Here is a 14,953-nt window from a genome sequence, read left to right as displayed (position 1 = left end):
GTACCGCTCCGGTGGGAAGGTAAACGGCGTTTCCGTGCGCTGCTCTTGTTCGCCAGAAGCGGCTTAGTCATGCTGGCCACATGACCTGAAAGCTGTACGCCGGCTCCCTCGGCCAATAAAGCAAGATGAACACCACAACCCCAGAGTCGGTCACGACTGGACCTAATGGTCAGGAGTAAAGGTCAAAGAGCAATACCTTGACTATATCCCCATTAGATCATGCTATCCTTTGAGGCTTACAGCTGAGTAGCCTTTTGAAGGCCCACATGACCCCATGGCACTCTGCCTCTTTCATGGGGACAAATTTATGCACCACTTGGTTGTAAAAAGCAGTTTATGAAGAAAATAAAACAACAACATCAACAGTAAAAGGGGTTAAAAACAACTACTGAAAACATCTTTAAAAACATCTTAAAAAATGAAATCAGCAATAAACTAAAAACAGAATAAAATATCAACACCACCACTGCTATAGTGACAGGGGGCAGATCAGTACATTAGATGAGTACCCATGCATTAATTCTTATACAGAACACAGTGAGTCTTTCTTGTTTTAATACTTTCAACCCTGAAGCTGCACCTTCAGGCATTGCACATTTCATTTTTGTTATTAGAACTACTCATTCAACTAATTTTAACTTCCTGAAATGACCTACATTATGTTTAATGTATTATATACTCTGATGTTAGCTGCCCTGAGCCTGGTCCTAGCCAGGGAGGGCAGGATATAAATAAATTTTATTATTATTATTATTATTATTATTATTAGTAGTAGTAGTAGTAGTAGTATTACTGCTACTGCTGCTACTACTACTACATAAATCCAACCCATTATGTCCTTAACCATAAATATAGTTTACGTCCTTAATATACACTGGCAGCCCATTTGTTTCCATGCCAAATTTGAGGTGTTTAGATATTAAAAGCCTTATGTGGCCCAGGACCCCAAGGACTGACTTTCCCTATGTAAAACTACTCGGCCTGTGACATCATCATGAGAAACCCTTCTCTTTGTGCCACTGTTTAGGGAGGTCCAGAAGGTGGTGACAAGAGAATAGGCCCTTTTTGTAGTCGTAACTCATTTTTTTAAAAAAATGCTTTCCCCAGAAAACCCCACTTCTCATCATTTCAGTGCCAGGTAAATGCAGTTCTCTAATATAATATAATATAATATAATATAATATAATATAATATAATATAATATAATATAATATAATAATATAATATAATATAATATAATATAATATAATATAATATAATATAATATAATATAATATAATATAATATAATATAATATAATATAATATAATAATATTCATTTTTTTGTAATTTCATTACTAAATAAATTTAAAGCAATATGCAAGGATGTTTAAAAAAGAACCAATATACATATAAATAACATTACAGTTTTGAATCTTTCTGATAAAACCTCAGCACTTTCCTCACTAGCCTCCTTATAGCATTTTTCATCTCTGTATTTCTTAATGTGTAAATGATTGGATTCAGCACTGGGCTGATAACTGTGTAGAGAATGGAGACCACCTTATCCGCTGTAAATTTCTTGAAGGGCTGGTCATAAATATAGATACATGGGATGAAGTGTAAACTCACTACTGTGATCTGGGCCGCACATGTTGAAAGAGCTTTGTGCTTCCCTTCTGAGACATGATTTCTTATCTTGTACAAGATGATGCTGTATGAAATGAGCAAAGCAATGAAGGTTCCTGTCACAACAAGTCCATTGTTGGAGACCATAAGTAGTTCAACAGTATAGATGTCTGTGCAGGCCAATCTGACCACCTGTGGAACATCGCAGTAGAAATTATCCAGTATGTTGGGACCACAGAATGGTAACTGCAGGATCAGTGCTACCTGGACCATGGAGTGAATGGAGCCTCCTAGCCATGCACACAAAATGATCCCAAAGCAGGTTTTCTTGTTCATGATGATCATGTATTGCAATGGCTTGTGAATAGCTAGATATCGATCAACTGCCATCATTGCAAGAGAGAAAACGACTGTACCCCCAATGAAGTGAAAAAAGAAAATCTGTGTCAAACATCCATTGAAGGAGATGGTTTTGTTCTGGGAAAAGAGCACTTGCAGCAATTTAGGTGCAGTTACTGTAGATTCACTAACATCCAGAAAAGCCAAGTTGGCCAGTAAAAAATATAAGGGCATGTGGAGATGGTGGTCTGTTATTACAGTGATTATAATGGTGACATTCCCTAACCAAGTAGCTATATAAACTGTCAGGAACAGAAAAAATAAAAACTGTTCAAATTCTGAATTTTGTGACATTCCTACAAATACAAATTCTGTAACTCTGCTTGTGAAGTTATCCACCGCCATTCTGTAGACTTGTGACAAATATCTGGAGGGAGGAAATAATATTTTTTTAAATTTCATTTTATCCACATTTTCATTTGGTTATCGGTTTATTTCTTCGCAATGTTCAAAGCATACGGGTGATTCTATTTTTGGTCACTTTACCTCGTGAAAAATTTCAGGAACTTAAATTTGGCCTTTAAAAAATCTTATCTGTCTCCTGCTTTTGGACTTCCTATAGGCATCTGCTTGGCTGCTGTGACTGGAAAGCAGAATACTGGGCTTGATTGGCCATGAGCCTGATTCAGCAGTGCCTTCTTATGCCCTCCCATGATCTTATGTTTATCCATCCAGTTTAATATTGTCTACTCTGAATGCCAGAAACTCTGCAGAAAGAATTTACTGCCATCACGCTAAAAAGTAAAAAAAAAAAAATATCATCCATAAGAAGGCTAATATTATCTGCTGTCCAGCAACATCCATGTTAATAATAAAAACACTGAGGGGATAAGTTGGGCTCAATAGTTTCCAACCATATGCAGATTACATCTATCAAATGATAACTTCTATACCTTTGCTTCCATTTTAATCACAGTCTGCTTTCCATGCTATTCTTCTAATCTGCACATCTATGTATCTCTCTTCACTTCCCCACCTCCCTGCTGAGATATAACAAAAATCCTTATTATAATATTGTTTTTACTGTTCTGCTGGGAGCCATGCAGAGTGACTGGCAAAACCAAGCCAGATGGGTGGGGAATAAATTAACCACCACCACCACCATGTTTTTTGAGTTATCTGTGCCTGTTGTAGAAGAGACAGATGGATTCCATTTAAGGGGCTGCAAAGCAGTTCTCCCACTTTGCTTTTCTGTGTTGACACTGGAATCAGTGGGATTGTGTCCATTAAGGTGTAACTATTTAGAACAACAACAAAGGATTCAACAAAGAAGCAATTAGAAGTGGTCCAATGCCTTTTAGAGAAGGATATATACCTTCTTTGGAAGGCAATTATGCAGCAGACAAGCCTAGTTTTCCCCAAAACAAAACAAAAATATATTCAACACATATGAAGATTTGCTGATCATCCTATATGTTATGTCCCTCAATGCATTATTTAGCAGTACAATGCATCTGTACATAGATGTTTCAGTTGGTATGTTGACCTGCCCTCATTGTTTGTCCAATCATTTTTAATAAATTATTGAATCTAAAAGCCATTGCCCAATCTCACTGGACTTTCTGTGGCATTCACACTAAATGTGTTTAAGTAGACAGAATTCGGATGATACCTAGCTGGTTAGATGAGAGATAGAGTTAGGGAGAGAGAGAGAGAGAATCCAGTCTGAAGGAAGCAAATTAAAGTCCCATAACGTCAATGGGAAAACCTGAAATCTGCCATTAAAATAAAATGCTTCACTTTAGTTGTCATAACATTGTGTGAGAAGCAACCCTGAAACTCTTGAATTGATACATATTAAATAAAATTTTCAAAAAATGAAATAAGTGCACCATAAATACCTGATGTGTCCAAGATCTGAGATTCTACTTCACCAAGACCTTCAAAAATCTAATGTACTTACAGCTTTGATGTGATCACTGGTATTGTAATAAGAAGGAGAGAAAATTAGCCTACTTCTGTGAGAAAACACAGTCAACTCTGGCTTCCCCAAGTGGTCTGTGAAGCTGTTGCCTAAATTTATTTTAGCAAGAGACCATAACATCTCTTGGGTCTTCAACTGCAACTGCTTTAGCTCTTCCTAGAAAGATTTCAGAGGTATCATTATGTAAAGAAAGCTGCATCAGTGGACCAATTACATGATTGCTTCTCCAAATTTGATTCTCATTTCATTCTTTTCTTGCTGAAAGTGTATCAGGGTATGCATTGTGTTTGTGCTAGTTGGTCACATACAGTGTTAGGTAGCTTGCAACAAGGGTGTGTCGTGACTTTTGATGAGTTTGATGCAGCTTCTCTGTTTAGAAATCTGCCAGCTCTTTCAAAAGTGATTTGAAGAAAAAAGAAGAAGAAAGTAAATGTTTCAGCTCCCTAGAGGCCATCAGAAATCCACCTGCTTTATTACGCACTAGCTGCAGCGTCTACACTATCAATGGTCTTCACTATCAGAGACTATATGCCTGGGAATCATAGACCAGGGAGTGCTCTGTGCTCAGTTTCTGCTTGTGAGCTTCCCATCAGCATCTGCTTGGCCACTGGGAGAACAGAATGCTAGATTAGATAGGACTTTGGTCTTATCCAGCACATGCTTCATATACTCTTAATTGTAAAGGCAGTTACGTGTATAATGCAGCTGCTGTAATCTAGCCTAGGGTTTATCAGAGCATAGAACATTGAAGTCAATCTATGTCCATCCAGAAAGCACTCCACAAAACAGATGCCATCTGTGCATCTAAGGACAGTAATTGATTCAGGTGTACCTGTAAGGAGCACAACTGCAACTTCAGGGGGAGGGTGACCCCATACAGAAAAGGATGTACCCTACCAAAACAAACTGAGGAACCCCCTCCAAACAGTGTTTCTTTCTTTGCATTGAGCTTCAAATTCTTGGCCTTCATTAACTCAGTTGTTGCTGTTTTTTTTCCTTTCCCTCTTTTTTATTTTTGCCTTTCCCTAAGTTAAAAAAAAGGCTTAATATTGTTAGGAGTTTCTGAAGTTCTGTATAATTTGGAGGAAATGGAGTGGGCTGGATCAGCATAGAATAAAGGCCCCCATAAGGGGCCTGAGGCATGTACTAAACTCAGGTTAGAGCCTCTGCCAGTCTGGAATCTCTTCCCCTAGCTGCCCAGTGACACCCTGGTAGCTTGGTTTGCACCCTCCCAGTGGTCAACACTGGGCAATCCCATAGAGGGGTGTTGGGTGCTTCCCTGACCCCAATGGAGTGTCATTGCACCTGTAGGGGCTCGGAGGAATAAACTACACTATTCCACCACTACATTGTGGGCTGTGTAATCTCTCTTCAGGGGATCACATTAGTTGTCAGAGGTTCCAGGTTGCCCGCAAGATTGAGGGGGCCTAGCACACACCACATGTATGTGACATCACACACGTTGTGCATCAAACACGTGTGGTGTCACACAAGCGGCGTGCAGGACATTGCAACATCTGGAGGAGGTTGAGTGTTCTGGAAACTCTGATGCAATGTGCATCCCCTGTGACGTCATGCATGCGCACTGTGTCTGATCCCCTCAACATTGAGGTGCCCTTTCCAATAAAGATTGAGAGAGCTGGAGACACATTGGCCCCCTAGAGTTGGCACATCTGTTGGTTGTAATGAAATACCTGGAGCTTTTCTCAAAGTTCCTCACATGTTTCACCTGAGGAGAGAGATCCAAATTCCACAAAAGGGGTCATATTGGAGGTTACCCAGCAAAAGGGCAGCACCCAATACCACCCCACATGACAATAGGCTTGTGGACAGGTTGTCTCTATACCGCATTGTGTGTTTAAGAGTGTGCCCTTGTTGATTTATATGGCTCAACAATTGTCTACACATGAGAACAGGCTCTACACTCAATAAGCATTACATGAGAATAACAGAACAAGTGCACAACTCAAATTCTTATGTTCTACACACATTAAATGTAATGTGAGATCAGCCTGATTTTAAGCGGTGGGAGGAACATTATACTTTATGTTAGGACATTGAATCTGAGGTCAGAGAACTCTTAAAGTTCTGCATAAAGGTGCTTTGGAATTGACTCAGGAAAGTGTTGCCATAGTTTGATCCTTTGGGATGCATACCTGCTGAATGATGAACAATTTTTTTTCATATATTCTGTAGGAAACAGAGTTGTACTAGTTCAGTCTCTATCATTAAGAAAAGAAGAGTGGGGCATGACACAGGTTGGTGGCTGCTTAATTCTTATAATATTTAAACTGGAACTTTTTAAAAATTAAAAGGGTATTAAGTACAGTGGTACCTTGGGTTAAGAACTTAATTTGTTCTGGAGGTCCATTCTTAACCTGAAACTGTTCTTAACCTGAAGCACCACTTTAGCTAATGGGGCCTCCTGCTGCTGCTACGCCGCCGGAGCATGATTTCTGTTCTCATCCTAAGCAAAGTTCTTAACCCAAGGTACTATTTCTGGGTTACTGGAGTCTGTAACCTGAAGTGTCTTTAACCCAAAGTACCACTATACTGCCAAAAGAAGTAAAACAAAAAAACAAAAAACCTCAAGCTGGGGAGGGGAGCCTGTTCCATAACAATATACATAAATATAGAGTTTTGAGTAATGCTTCAATTTGAACAACTGAACTTTCATTCCTGTCTTCTCTATGTATTCTTTAATCTGCTCCAACTGGTCTTCCTCCTCTCTGGAGCAGATATCGAGAATGCAGGAGACACTACAGAGGAGAGGAGAGGAAGGTTCTGTGGCATTGGGGAAGTCTGCGGTGCTGCCAAAGCAGCAGCATCAGATATGGTTCATTATTTATTAAAATATTTCAACAGTAACAGTTTCAAACAGTTAAATTAAATATTAAGCTTGAAGGTAAGAACTTGTGTGTACTAGTTTCAAACTTATTTAGGAGGTTGCTTATGCTTCCCCCTTTTGAAATTTGTAGAAGATAAACATTTTTATTGTCTATAAAGCTTTTAAAAAGTTTTTTAATGAAACTTTTCTTTATTTCCTCATTTATTCAGTTTAGTACAAGAAAGGGCTTAGTTTTCAATCTATGAAAAATAGTATATCAATCCTAATATCTTGTATTTTTTTTTCAATTTCTCATGGTCCATTTCTTCCCTTGATTTAAACAAAAACAGCTGATGTTTCTCATGCATAGCTCCATGTAGTATCTCACAGAAACAGGCATGTGGGAAGTTTTGTCCTTCTCTGGCTCATGGTTTCTATACCTTTCTTACATAATCCAGAATTATCACGGCAGAAGAAGAATTGGTATGACCAATACCTGTACCTCCACTGTCCCAAGTGACTCTTTCAGCTGCACATTACAATGAGGAACCAGACAAGGAATGTGACTGAATTCATCCTATTAGGATTCACCGGAACTAAAAGGGTTGAACTGGTACTCTTCACTTTATTCTTCATCAGCTATGTTTTCGCTTTGGTAGGCAACTTTATCATTATTGCCTTGGTGTGGTGTGAGAGGACTCTTCACAGCCCAATGTACATGTTTATTGCTAACCTGTCATTTTTAGAGACTCTGTACACCACCGCGGTTATCCCCAAAATGCTAGTCAACTTCATGAGTCGGAGAAAATCTATTGCCTTCCATAGTTGCATTTTGCAGGTCTACATCTATTTCTCAGCAGGTTCCAGTGAGTTCTTCCTTCTGGCTGTCATGTCATTCGACCGCTATCTTGCCATTTGCAACCCACTGAGATATACAGCCATCATGACCTTGAGACTTTGCCTCCAGCTTATTGCTGCCTCCTGGCTGTGGGGCTTCTTTGCAGTCCTACCACCTACAATCCTGGTAAGCCAGCTGCCATTTTGTGGACCCAATTCTATCAACCATTTCTTTTGTGATGTTGACCCAATTCTCAAGCTGGCCTGCTCTGATGTAAGGAAAATTGAAATGATTAATTTTGTCAATTCAGCTTTGCTGCTCCTAGGCTCATTACTGTTGACGAGTGTGTCCTATATATTCATTATAGCAACAGTGCTGAGGATCCCCTCAGCAAAAGGACGACAGAAAGCATTCTCTACGTGTGCCTCTCACCTAATTGTGGTGACACTGTTCTATGGGAGTTCTATTTTCATTTATGTTCAGCCACAAAAAAACCACTCATTGGACCTCAACAAGGTAGCCAGTATACTGAACACAGTGATAACTCCATTAATGAATCCTTTCATTTATAGTCTGAGAAACAAGAAAGTGAAAGAGGCCCTGCAACACTTAGCCAGAAGAAAGATTTTCCCTTTAATTAATTGCCGAGTCCTGGAAACAGGGAAAAGTTTCCCTACACTGTAGTGTTAAATAACAATGAAAGTAAATGGGGACTATTGGTAATAAAAATCGATCTTTATTACAGCTTTAAAACTCTTAGTACTGGGTGGGGTTGAGTTTGCAGTTTTTACTGAGAAGACCAGAGTGAACATTCTCACCCAGGGTCACACATTCTCACAATTTTGTGGTTTCCTGAGCTCCTTTGGAAAGCAGCAGAAAACCAATATCATTGTTATTAATAATATATATAACGACAAACCTGAAAATAAACTGAAAATTATTCTGTGACTGTCAGATGTGGAAAATAAATCCTAAAAGAAACTGTTTCACTTGGCTAATTACAATTATATCGTTGCATTTCTGAGTTTTGTTTAATGTTTTGACTGGTACTTTATATTTGAATTTATAGATCTCCAGCAGCAATATATTCCATAAATATTTTCTGGGGGATTTTTTCGTCACACTGAAGCCAGTTGTAAAGTACTTGAAGTTATTTATGATGATTTTTAATTGCAAACATTGAAGAATTAAGCAACAATTTTCTTTTGCATAGTCAACTAGTACTCTGTTGTAGACAGAATGCCATTTGTCTCTATTAAATGGAATCTGCAGCAAAATATTTTGGTGTGGAAAGTTCCAGTTTAAGGTGCCAGCCAGCCAGTCAGACATATCCCATTCCAGGGTACTCTGTTACATCCCTTCTAGTTTTGTGGTTTCTAACCTCAACTTCCACCCCAGGATTGACCCAACAATTGAGCATTCAGTCTGGTGTGGATGTGCCATGCTTCACAAGAAGCTTTCTTTTAGGAAAGCCATTGACAAAGCCTCACCCTGAACCTGAAAGATTGTCCTTTCCCCTCTACAGCTGTTGATCCTGGGGTGGGTGAGTGAGGAAAGCCAATTTCAGAGTGTCATCTGAATCCTGCAGGATTACAGCTGTTATGCAGAGTGAGCAATCCTTGGTGGGTGTGTGAGTGCTCCTCAAGTGTCCTTCCTCTCCTTGATCTACCTATTGAGGGGAGGGGGCAATTTGGGGAGTGAGGCTCCATAACCAGCTTTTCTAAAGGAAAGTTGCTTGTGGAGCACTCTGCGGGACTTCAGCTGGTACATAGCCCTGTACAAGCTTTCAGGTTTGCAAATGGATTCCAAACTTGGAAACATGGTTTCTTCTTCTTCTTCTTCTTCTTCTTCTTCTTCTTCTTCTTCTTCTTCTTCTTCTTCTTCTTCTTCCTTGAAGCAAATAACATGGAAAGAAGCACTGAAGTTGTTCTCTTTTCCACCAGATTTCTAAGAAGTGGCTCTTATGTCATGTGAAAGCTTGAATATAATGCACAAATTAGCAGGGAAACATCCAGAAAATGAAATAAACTGCTGTGTGAACACTGCCCAGGTGTACAGCAAAGAAGCAAAGGGTAAAACTTCCACACTCAACATAACAGTCTGAGCCAGATCAGAGAGCACAAACAAAAAAACAAAGAAAACAACACTCATGTAATTGCTAAGTGTGTGTCCAATGTTGTTTCTAGTTTGGCCAGAAAGGATAAACCAATAAAACGTGAAGTACAGTGTACATTTTTGATAGGAATAGATGATAACCCTTGATATTGGAAGTGGAGTCTTATCACTGCACATTATCACATTAAAAGTGGTTATTCAATAAGTACACAGTTCATCCCATAAACAGGATAATTACTACATAAACCGATAGAATGTCCCCTAAAATGGCTGCAAGAAACAGCACTATGTCCATGTCAGCACCCAAATGCCTGAGAGAACAAAAATGTCTGCTTGGTGCTGATCAGATATCAGTGTTAGCACTAGGCAAGGTTGCCCGGTAAGAACATTCTGCACATGGGTATGGATAACTGATATGGATTAGACTGATCTGGCCATCCCTGGTACAAAGTCAAGGCATGAGGAACGTATAATACAATAGCCCTGAGATATACTGCATCTATTGGTCAAAACAGTTAACTTCTCAAATAAGTGGTGTGGTAAAATGCACTCTAAAATTTAGAATTGTGTGCTCTGTGCACAGTTGCTTGCCAAGATGTCTGTTAGTAACTTTTCCCATCATAGTTCCTCGCCTTGCATTTATTGGCCTGGAAAAAATAACGTAAGAGTTTTAAAACTTGTTAAAGTTCTTAAATGCTTTTTCAGAGGCATTTAGAAACACTAGAATATTGTCACTTCTATGTACACTATCCCCAGTAAGGGGTGTAGCGTATTAAATTCTACTGAGAGTAGACCTATTGGAATTAATGGACATACGTTAGTCATGTCCATTGATTTTAACAGGTCATTAATTTTAATATTCTATGCATAACATTAGATCTGGAAGCTGCAGTTAGCACAGAATGCTGCAGCATGATTTCTGACAGAAGTGGGGACCATGTGCTCAGAGATCTGCACTGGCTGACAATTTGCTATTGGTCCAAGTTCAAGCTGTTACTATTAGTATATAAAGCCATTAATAACGTGGGACCAGTTTGCTCGTGAGATTGCCTTACCCCACATGTGCCCACTGAACCACTTTGATTGGCAAAATCATCACTACTACAAGTGCCAGAAAAAACTTGATCATTTAGTGTAGCAGTGCCTACACTATGGAACTCCCTGCCTATTGAGATCAAGCAAGTGCATTCACTGTACTATTTTTTGTGCCAGCTAAAAACATTTTAGTTCAGACAAGTCTACCCTGATGCTTAGGAAACTGAGGCAATTTTAAACTATTTCAGTATTTTAACCTTTGCATGTTTCAAAGAATGGCTCTAGTTTTTTTTTTTTCATGATCCTATTGTTTTATCTCTTTGCTAACTGCTTTGAATAAGTCTGGGAAAGTGTCCTTAAACTGCCATATTCTACCACAAAGTGTAGTTTATGTAATCTAGCCCAAGAAATCTCATTAGCTGTAATGAAATACTTTTTTTTTTTGCTTTCCTCAAATGTTTCACCTGAGGAGAGACATTCAGATTCACACAAATGTGAATCTAGAAGACATTTTGTAGATAACTCCACAAAGGTTCAACACCCAACACAAATCCAATGAAACATGCCAGATGACAATAGGCTTGCTCACATATTACATTAAACCAAGGCACAAGTTGTCTCCCTACGGAGTTTTTGTAAATATGTACCGTATTTTTCGCCCTAAAGGATGCACTTTTTCCCCTCCAAAAATGAAGGGGAAATGTTTGTGCGTCCTATGGGACGAATGCAGGCTTTCGCTGAAGCCTGGAGAGCGAGAGGGGTCGGTGCGCACTGACCCCTCTCGCTCTCCAGGCTTCAGGAGAGCCGCAGCCCCAGCCCCACAAGGTCGGGGGACAGTGGGGAGGCGGAACGCCACCATCCCGCTGTCTCCCGATGTGGTTTGGAGGCTGACGGCGGGGAGACGTGTGCTTCTCCCTGCCGCCAGCCCCGCAAGCTCCGTGGACAGCGGGGATGTGCAGCGCGTCTTCCCGCTGTCCCTGGACCTGGTCTGCTGGCGGGCAGTGTGGAGAAGAGTGCTTCTCCCCACTGCCGGCCCCACAAGTGCCTGGGGTGGGGGAAATAATTTTTTTTCTTTATTCCCCCCCCAAAAAAAACTTGGTGCGTCCTATGGGCCGGTGCGTCCTATGGGGCCAAAAATACGGTATATCGACTCAACACTCATTAAACATTACATGTGAATAATTGTACAGGTGTACAGCTCACCTGTTATATACACAAATTCTAAACTCATTTAATTCTGTGTGTGAATACACTTATTGTAGCAGTGGAAGATTCAGTGATCAGAGAAACAAAATATCTCATTATTTATTCTGTATTTTAAATGTCTGCAAATAAGTGCTTTGGAACTGGTTCAGGGATATATTGGTAGGCTTGATATAATTTGTTCCTTGGGGATACATACCCTTTGATGAATAACTGTTTCCACATATCCTATAGTAAACAACACTGTGTTCATTTGGTCTCTATCATGAAGAAAAGGATAAAGGACTATAATGTTCTAGGCTGCTGCCTTCTTCATTCACCTAATATTTACACTGAAACTTTTAAACTTTTAAACTTTTAAAACAGTATTAACTGCTCTCTCTGTTCAGCCAGTTCTCTCCTGTGGGGGTGGTAAGAATCCAAGATAATGAAAACCTGAAAGAAGCTTGAAAAAAACATTAATATTGCTGAGGATGGACCCATTGCTTAATTTTGGCTATTTGGAAATATATGTTTGTTATCCCTGCAGCTCTCTGAAAGAGGCAAGGCAGAAAAAAAAATGTAGCTTAATTAGACTATGCTTCATGAATTATCTTTTATTTTGAAAAACATATCAATGAAAATAAGAAGGGGAAACCGATAATGAAGATTGGGGTTTCATTGGCACCCTATGGGTGCAAGTTACATCTGTAGAGAAAAGAGATAAAGGCTTATTGCTGAAGACCTGAGAGAGGTGGGAATGGTTCTATTTTCTCTTCTGCTTCTCTTGCCATCACTGTTTATGTTCCATCCACTTTTTTCCTCTGCTTCCTCATTCTCTTTGTTCTGTTCTAAAATTCATTCCAGCAGTGTCACTACTGATAGAAGAAGTGAAACATACTGAGATAATAAAATGTGTATTTATTTTATTAAAATATTCCAACAGTAAGAGTTTAAAACAGAAGCTGGGGGCATGTTGGATGAATTAAATAATAAGAGTCAGGTTATCAATTAGTGCTTTTCAGTACCATTGATTTTAAACTAGAACATTTAGGAAATCACTCACATGTCTTGCATTTGAAATTAATGGGTGATAAACATGTTTAACACTCTCTAAAGTGTTTTTTTATGTTTAAAAATGAAATATTGGCCTTATTGCACAATTCTATTGTGTAATTTGATAGAGGGCAAATGTTTTGTATTAATGAAACATAGAATTCCAGTTCTGGTTCTTTCAATACTTCTCTCTTCCCTTCTTTCCCTTGGTTTAAGAAAGCATAATTGATTTCTCCACACATGGTCTGACTGGGAATGATATATAGAATCTTCCATGCTTCTCTAACTCACAGTATTCATGCCTGTCTTATCTAAAAATTTCAGAGTGGAAAAAGAATTTGTCTGCCCAGCTGCTACCCATCTCTCCATTTCCTCAAGTGACTGTTTCAGCAGCACATCACAATGAGGAATCAGACAAGGATTGTAACTGAATTCATTCTCTTAGGTTTCTCTGATACTAAAGTGGATGAACCAATGCTCTTCACTTTATTCTTCATCACCTACACTGTTGCTATGGTAGGCAACTTTATCATTATTACCTTGGTGTGCTGTGAGAACAGCCTTCATAGCCCAATGTACATGTTTATTGCCAACTTGTCTATTTTGGAGGCTCTCTACACCACCACAATTATCCCCAAGATGCTAGTCAACTTCATGAGTCAGAGAAAATCCATCTCCTTCCATAGTTGTATCTTGCAAGCCTACATTTTCTTCTCAGCAGGTTCCAGTGAGTTCTTCCTTTTGGCTGTCATGTCGTTTGACCGCTATCTTGCCATTTGCAACCCACTGAGATATGCAGCCATCATGACCATGCGCCTTTGCCTCCAGCTTATTGCTGCCTCCTGGATGTGGGGCTTTTTTGCAGTCCTACCACCTATAATCCTGGTAGGCCAGCTGCCATTTTGTGGACCCAATGTCATTAAACATTTCTTTTGTGATGTTGACCCCTTACTCAAGCTGGCCTGCTTTGATGTAAGGAAAATTGAAATGATTAATTTTGTAAGTGCAGCTTTGCTGCTTCTGGGCTCATTACTGGTGACAAGTTTGTCCTATATCTTCATCATTGGAACAGTACTTAGGATCCCTGCAGCCAAAGGACGACAGAAAGCATTCTCTACGTGTACTTCGCATCTAATTGTGGTGACACTCTACTATGGGAGTTGCATTTTCATGTATGTTGAGCCACAAAAAAATCTCTCTTTGGACCTGAACAAGGTAGTCAGCATACTGAACACAGTGGTAACTCCATTGCTGAACCCTTTCATTTATAGTCTGAGAAACAAGAAAGTCAAGGAGGCCCTGAAACATCTTGCCAGGAGAAAGACTTCCCCTTTAATTAAGCTCAGATTTCTGAAACAGGAAAATGGACCTATGCACTCTGTAGTATTAAATAATGTAAGTTGATAAAGGTGGGGATGTTGGTGGGAAGGTGCACACACATCTACAAGACTGGAAAAATGGTTCAGCTGAATGTTCTAGATGTGTAGATCATTTTCCTGGGAAACATCTAATCTTTGTTACTGTTCGAAATGTCTAACAAATGTGGTGTGGTGGAGCTTCTGGCTTTCAGTGAGACGATATTTGTTTAAAAAATTACTCAGTGATAATCTCACAGGACAGAATTGAACAGCTACTGTCTTACAGCCTCAGCTACCTCAGAGAGTTGGTTTGAAAACAGTAACACTATAATCCATTTTTTTACTTTCTGAGTTCCTGTGAAAAGGGGCATATAGCTGTTATTAATAATTTAGATAATGATGAGGCTGAGAATGACCTGAAAACTCTATTGTGTGAGTCTCAGATGAAGAAAATGGAACCCCAATATAAAATGTTTTACTTGGTTAATGACAATTATGCAATTGCATTTCTGAGAGACATCAATTTTACGATTTAAATTTGTTTGTTAACTATAATTTTCCAACAAACATTATAATCACATTGTATCCAGCTGTAAATTTCTTGAAGCTAT

The 14,953-nt window shown here is 39.3% G+C and overlaps 3 protein-coding genes across 4 annotated transcripts in view; 2 read left to right on the top strand and 1 right to left on the bottom strand.

Moving 5' to 3' along the window:
- Positions 1 to 14,953, top strand: part of LOC309327488 (olfactory receptor 14A16-like) — a 287,993-nt gene that overhangs the window by 247,397 nt on the left and 25,643 nt on the right. The window lies entirely within an intron of this gene.
- On the bottom strand, positions 1,402 to 2,352 carry LOC309326973 (olfactory receptor 4D9-like; the record flags this gene model as incomplete). Its single annotated transcript, XM_081836001.1, has 1 exon — positions 1,402 to 2,352. One exon carries the CDS (start codon positions 2,350 to 2,352, stop codon positions 1,402 to 1,404), a length of 951 nt encoding a protein of 316 aa, XP_081692127.1.
- Positions 13,387 to 14,388, top strand: LOC309326972 (olfactory receptor 6E1-like; the record flags this gene model as incomplete). Its single annotated transcript, XM_081836000.1, has 1 exon — positions 13,387 to 14,388. One exon carries the CDS (start codon positions 13,387 to 13,389, stop codon positions 14,386 to 14,388), a length of 1,002 nt encoding a protein of 333 aa, XP_081692126.1.

This window comes from Podarcis erhardii (genome assembly GCF_964252035.2).
Source record: "Podarcis erhardii genome assembly, chromosome: 13".
Taxonomy (NCBI): Eukaryota; Metazoa; Chordata; class Lepidosauria; order Squamata; family Lacertidae; genus Podarcis; species Podarcis erhardii.
The sequence above is the reverse complement of the archived record's forward strand: the minus strand, read 5'-3'. Positions and strand labels throughout refer to the sequence as shown.